The sequence below is a fragment of the Acanthisitta chloris genome, unplaced genomic scaffold (genome assembly GCF_000695815.1).
Source record: "Acanthisitta chloris isolate BGI_N310 unplaced genomic scaffold, ASM69581v1 scaffold446, whole genome shotgun sequence".
Taxonomy (NCBI): domain Eukaryota; kingdom Metazoa; phylum Chordata; class Aves; order Passeriformes; family Acanthisittidae; genus Acanthisitta; species Acanthisitta chloris.
In genome coordinates this window covers 1-6,548 of record NW_008677419.1, presented here as the reverse complement: position 1 = coordinate 6,548, position 6,548 = coordinate 1, and the positions used below count along the sequence as shown (strand labels likewise).

The following is a 6,548-nucleotide window of genomic DNA, read 5'->3' as shown; positions in this document are numbered from 1 at the left end:
CTCTTTCAGCTTTGCTCTGGAAGAGCATAAAAAATGTACTGCTTTCCTGCAAGTTAGGAAAGCATCTGGCCATACCCTGAAATAAAAGCCTCATGAAAGCTGCTAGGAATGTGCAGCAACTCCCAAAAATCTTTACATTAGTTTCATAAATTGTCCAAAATTAAGTGTCCATGCAATTCAGTCTGAAAACAAAGACTGTGCCTGAGGCCTTAATAAAAGAGATCACAAGGAAAACTGGACCCTTGAAAGAGAAATTCCAGCTCCGAGTGGATGTTGTGTGGCAAAAAAAGTAATCAGATTACGCTTCTTCCTGCCAGTTTTAATTGAGTATAGGCCACTGTTTCACCTGGGAGGAGTTCACATCCTGTCCAAGTCTCACCTGCTGACTGTCTGCATGTAGCTGGATGCTGCTTATTTGTCTGAGGTGAAATTAGCCAGGGGGATTAAAGTTCTCCAAACTTATATATAAAAATGTTGCTGTTCGAATAGTTGTTCCAATAACTGGCCATGTAAACTCTGAAGTTTGAAGTGAGTTTGAATAAATCTGGTTTTGTGTGGTAAAAGCTTGGGGTTTTTTTTGAAGAATATGTAAGAGGGCTGGTAGTTTCTCCAGCCCTCCTTCCCTGGCTCAGGTGAGGGTTGTCTGAGGAGTTGAAAGTTCTGTGTACATGGGCAGAGAGGAGACCCATTCCCAGCCTTACTGACTATTTTGTGGAGAGGCTGTGGGAGCTGTACCTGGTTAGTGTAGAGAGGACTGAGAGGGTACTCATCAGTCCATACAAATACCTCCAAGAGGTGTCAGGATGGTACCAGACCCTTTTCAGTGGTGCCCAGTAACAAGACAAGGAGAAATGACCACAAACGAAACCACAACAAGTTTCACCTCAGCATGAGGAAGAACTTCTTTCCACTGAGGGTGGCAGAGCATTGAGACAGGTGCCCAGGGGAGGGCATGGAATCTCCCTCTCTGTAGACATTCCAAACCTACCTGGACACATTCCTGTGTCCCCTGCTCTAGGTCACCCTGCCTTGGCAGGGGGGTTGGACTGGATGACCTCCAGAGGTCACTTCCAACACCAACCATTCTGTGATTCTGTGACTACATGGATTTTGTCTCTAACTTTCTCCTAGTGTTCAAAACTGCTGTGGTCCTTGTATACAAGGATGGTTCCAAACAGAAGAAGAAACTTGTAAGTTGAACAGACTGCTTTGGTGATGCTTAGGGGCATTTGTGGGACTGTGATTGAGATTTGCTTTCCATAAAGCTGTGCAGCTGGAGTGGGCTTTTGCATGTGTGATATATGGTGTCTAAGGTCTTGGGTGATGCCAAGCAGTGTGCTGTTCAACCTGAACACAGCCAGCATTCCTTTACTTTATCCTTTGCTCTCTGCTGGACTAGTTATTCATGTCACCTGCCACATGCATTCCATGCTGTGGAATGGGTTGTCACAAGTCTCTTGTGCTTGACACTTTGGTCAAATGAGAGCTAATTAACTCCTGTCATGTTGCTTTATGTGTGCCACTGAGGTAGTGCTGGCTGCTCTCAGCTACATTTAGGTGTGCCTACAGTATGCCTGAGGGGATCCCACTGGAGTTTGGAAATCACAGTTAATGCTAAGCTTGACAGCAAACCCATGCCTTGCTACAGCAGGGGACATGGTTTGTAGTGTTACAGAAAACTTGTGGTTCCTACCTGTGGCATAAACTGAAGAGTGATTTGAAATGCTCACATGGTTGAAGTCAGCTGGCTGCAGGGTAACTTCAGAGTGACTGAAGCAAAACTAAGGTGTGTTCCTGAGTGTATGTGCACCTGGAGGAGAGAATGCAGCACTGGTCTGAGTGACTTTTAAAGGCACTGGTTAGAGCTGATTGGCCTTATGGTCACTTTTGTCTAGATGTTAGCAAGATCTTCCCATAGAGGCACCTCAGTGGTGCTGGTTACTGAGCTGTTGTAGTGAGAAGATCAGAATTGCAGCAGGTCTCCAGCTGGAGGCTCTCAGTACAGAGCACAGGAGACTTCTGCATCTGACTGTCCCGAGGTGTCTCATTTCCTAATGATATTCTGAAATTCTTCCAGGGAGGATCACATAGAGCTTCAATTTATGAAGACTGGGATCCATTCCGGTTTCGCCACATGATACCTTTGGAAGCACTGCAGGTTCGGGCATTGGCAAGTGCAGGTAATGTTCCCATTGCATGAATTTGGCAGGGTTCTTACTGCTTGGTCTGGGTCAGTACATGTATGTGCAGCCTCTAGGGCCTGAAAAAGGCACCCACAGCCTCAGCATCCCTCACAGAGAAGTGAAGGGGCAGAAGCTGCAGTTGTGTATCTCCATCTCATCAGTACTTTTCAGAATCCAGACAGGGTTCTGGAAAACCAGGGCAAAGTGGTTGCTGACTCTGGTTCATTCTGTTCCTCTTTCTGGAGGCTCAAAGGCAATCGTTCATCTGTGAGACAACAGAACTAGTGGAATTTTGTTCTTCTGGTTGCCAGCTTCAGGGGAAGCTTACAGTATTAAAAATGTCAACATTTTCTCCCTTTCTAATGCATAAGTGAAAGTGGAAAGAACATAGCTGGTAGCTGTAAAATAATACAATCACAGACTAGTTTGGGTCAGAAGGAAACTTAAAGATCATGCAGTTCCACCCCCTGCCATGGGTAGGGACACCTTCCACTAGATCAGGTTGCTTCAAGCCCTGTCCAACCTGGCCTGGAACACTTCCAGGGATGGGGCAGCCACAGCTGCTCTGGGCAGTGCCAGTGCCTCACCACCCAAAATGTGACAATACTTTATGGAATACCAGAAAAGATGGATTGTTTTTGTTAGGATTTTTTTGTTTGGTTGGGGCTTTGTGGGGTTTGGTTGGTTGGTTGGTTGGTTTTGGGGATTTTTGGTGGGGAGGGTGTTTATTTTTGTTTTGTGTGGTTTTTGTTTTTGTTTTGTTGGGGTTTTGTTTGTTTGGGGGTTTGTTGGGTTTTTTGGTCTGTTTGTTTTGTTTGGAGATGTAGTTGGTTTTTGTTTGGTTGGCCTGTTTTTTTTAACATCTATGTGACTGAGTGAGTGCATGTAAAATACTACTAATTTAAGAGTCTGTTGTTTCATTAGTCTCTTGCCCACTGCTGCCTTTCAGCCACGAGTTAATCTTATTTGCAGTGTATTATCTGTTGTCCTAGATGGTCTTAAACCATTTCTTCAGGATTATGGAATAAATGCTTTGAAGTTAAATATGAGAAACTGTTACATGAAGTTCTGCTTTCTTTTGCCTTTAGATGCAGAGACCAATTCTGTGTGTGAGATTGTCCATGTTAAATCTGAGTCTGAAGGCAGACCAGAAAGAACGTTTCACCTTTGCTGTAGGTAAGTGTATTTCCCTATTTTTCATGGCAGCTGCATCTCTATATCCCAGCTTGCCTATGTCTTTCCTTTAAGGGAATCTGGGAACAGGGGGAGTAGGAGGGTGTTAAAATCTTACTTCTGGCTGGTAGAATTTTGTAAAATCTCTGAAAATAAAAGCATATATCAGCCTTGCACCCTTACAGGAATATCCTTATGCCAATTTTCCTTTCACAGATTTAAATCCAGTTAAGCTCCATTACTGGATCTTTATGCTGGGTAGCTGCTTGTGTGTCATGTTCAGCTGGTACCTTTCATGCCACCAGGTTCCAGCCTCTGCTCTTAGGGCACTGCCCTTTCCTTAAGTAAACACCCATCGTTGTGGTGGTCGTTGCCCTGATGTGTTTTTAGAGTTCAAGTAAGAACTTGGAACACAAATTCATCAGGATCCAGCAGAGCCAGTTCCTACATTCCTACTACCAGGTAGTAGGGAGTTGCAGGACTTGTGCTTGGTGTGTGTTTCCAGGAGACAGACAGATTTAATGAGACACCATAGATCATGTGTTTCAGACACAGCAATGTATGTGATTGGCACTGGAGAAAAAGGAAGCCCTAGGAGAGGTGAAAGGCTAAATGTTTTGTTAATGAACAGTGTATTGGTTTCCTTGGATGTCCATTGCAATGACCACAGATTTAGCTTTGCTTTGAAAATACTGTGTTAAATGGAGTCTTCTCTGAGGGAAGTGCCTACCAGTTGATTTGCACTGTCTTAAATCACAGAACTGGTCATTATTTATCTCATATACAGCAAGCATTTAGCAGTTCTCGAGAGATAACACGGCCTTTTGTATTCTCACCTATTTTTCAGCTCACCAGAACACAGGAAGGACTTTCTGAAGGCAGTGCACTCGATCCTGAGGGATAAACACCGGAGACAGCTTCTTAAAACCGAAAGTTTGCCCTCGTCCCAGCAATATGTTCCTTTTGGTGGAAAAAGATTGTGTGCTCTAAAAGGTGCAAGGCCAGCCATGAACAGGGCAGGTACTGTAGGGCTACAGACTTTCAAGATCCCAGTAACCCCAGCACCATTGTAGGACATGTGGTGGTGTCTGTTATTTGTATATTAGATTAACATTCTCTCCTGCATATGTAAAAACTGCTGGTTTTCCATGCTTCACCTCCTTGAGAGCCTTAAATTGCCTCTATTTACCTTGCTTTGCACTTGAGGCTTGGCTTCAGAGCAGTCCTTCTGGCAGGGAAGGGAAAACTGGGACTCCTGTCAGTACTGATTGGCTGTGCACTTTAATCTGGAACTGGGTTTCAGCTGAATAAAGCAGAAGCCTGCTGCCTGTTTCTTAAAAGCACGTACAGAATTTTGAGGTAACCCCAGCACTTTGAAACTAAAATGCACAGAAAACGTCAGTTCCCCAAAGTGAGTGGCATGGTTTGAAGGGACAGCTTTGGATGTCCTCCCTTTTAGCCTTTTCAGCTCTATTGCTAAAGGGCATGTGCTCCTACTTCTCACATTTGGAGAAGCATGCACTTGATACTATTATTTTTGTAATGACCTATCCTAAACCGTGGATTTTCCTTTTCAGTTCACTTCAGGCAAAAGCAATGAGAAAATCCCAGGGAAAAGCAGGTTTTCATTTTCAGAACACTAAATGATGGAGGGAAGAAACATTTGCTTCCAGCTGAAAAGTACATGGCACCGCTGCATGTTTTGTTCTGGTCTGTTACTTATTTTTTGTTCTGCTCATTAGATCCAGCAATGTAGACAACCAGGCTTTCTGTTCCTCTTCTGTACTGGGCAGGCCAGACCAACACTGTCCACAGCACAGCTTCTCACGTGGAGTGCTGCGAGCCATCTGCCTCACAGACACTGCACATTGTAAGGAAAGAGAGTCAGAGGAAGGCCAAAACCCACAGCGCTGCCTCAGTGGGCCTGTGGGGGCCAACCTGCTATAGATGCCAGAGCTCATTTCACTTTGGCTCCTTGGTGCATTTGCACGATGAGTTCTGAGGAGAGTAAAACTCCCCTCAGTGTCCAGACATCTCCCTATAGTTAAAATTTGCAACTGACGAGCTGTCCTACTTAATGCACCTTGTGAGGCTCAGGGATAATAAAATGCAACCCCACCCCTAAGGCAGAGTTTGAAATGTGTCCTCCAAGTGCTAAAGTGCTGTTCAGTGGCAGGAGACAAGCTCAGAGTTCAGCCACTGGCCATGGAGTTGTGTGTGCACCTAAAGCATTGTAGGGCCTTCAGCCGCAGGATTTGTCCCCTGCTTTGCCTCACACGGTTCTTGTAAGATGTTCCAACACAAGATGTAAATTTGCTAATTGGGCCAGTTGCAAAAGCTAGCAGACCAGCTGGGTAGACTCTGAGAAAAGAACTTCTAAAAGTTTTTCTGCTTTCGGGGTTTGGTTTTCCCCCTCTCTGAGTAGGGAGGGAACAGGGGAAGGAGTAGCAGAGCCTGGACAGGGAACTTAATTCCCTGTAAATGACAGAGCATTTGCAGCATCTTCAGCACCGAGGTAGCCACTTGGAAAGCTGTAGTGTTGTCCTCAGCCTAGACAAAGCAATTTCCCGTACTGAGGTGTGAGGAGAGTTGGTTCTGGTGATGAGCTGACAGCAGACACTGCGTGTGAGAAGCTGAGCTGAGCAGGTACACTTTGTGCTGGCTGGCTGCCTGCCCACCACTCAGGAGGAACAGTAATTGTGGGCCATTATCCCAACTGTGGATCTGACCAGCAGAAACTCCTTTTTCAGCTGCAGAGAGAGACCTGTGCTGAGGAACGGAGTGAAGTGTGACTTGCTGAATGACTAGGTCATTTGTGGGAGTCTGCTTGTTTGTGCCTAGCAGTGTTAAATAAAGGGCCCCCGGAAGATTAACTTTTCCAAGAGCGTTGTACTGTGTGTAAAAAGCCTGTGGGGTTTTATCTTTGTGTGTGTGCAGTGTCAGCTTTGGGAGGAGGAGGCGGCGGCTGGCCCGAAACAGGTTTACCATTGACTCAGATGCCGTCTGCACAAGCAGCCCTGAAAAAGACCCCCAGCAGCTCATGCACAGTGGAGACACTGACCGCTGGGTAGAGGAACAGTTTGACCTTGCTCAGTATGAGGAGCATGAGGACATCAAGGAAACAGACATCCTCAGCGATGACGATGAGTACTGCGAGGCCATGCGAGGGGCCGTGGCCGACCGAGACCTTCG

The 6,548-nt window shown here is 45.7% G+C and overlaps 1 protein-coding gene across 1 annotated transcript in view; it reads left to right on the top strand.

Annotated features, from left to right (window-relative positions):
• Positions 1-6,540, top strand: part of TIAM1 (T-cell lymphoma invasion and metastasis 1) — a gene marked incomplete at its 3' end in the record, with an annotated part of 89,089 nt that extends 82,549 nt beyond the window's left edge. The window contains 6 exon segments of the mRNA XM_009076479.1: positions 1,132-1,190; positions 2,078-2,180; positions 3,272-3,359; positions 4,204-4,376; positions 5,856-5,871; positions 6,294-6,540. Coding sequence (XP_009074727.1) covers positions 1,132-1,190; positions 2,078-2,180; positions 3,272-3,359; positions 4,204-4,376; positions 5,856-5,871; positions 6,294-6,540 — 686 coding nt within the window.
• Positions 6,541-6,548: the final 8 nt, after the last annotated feature.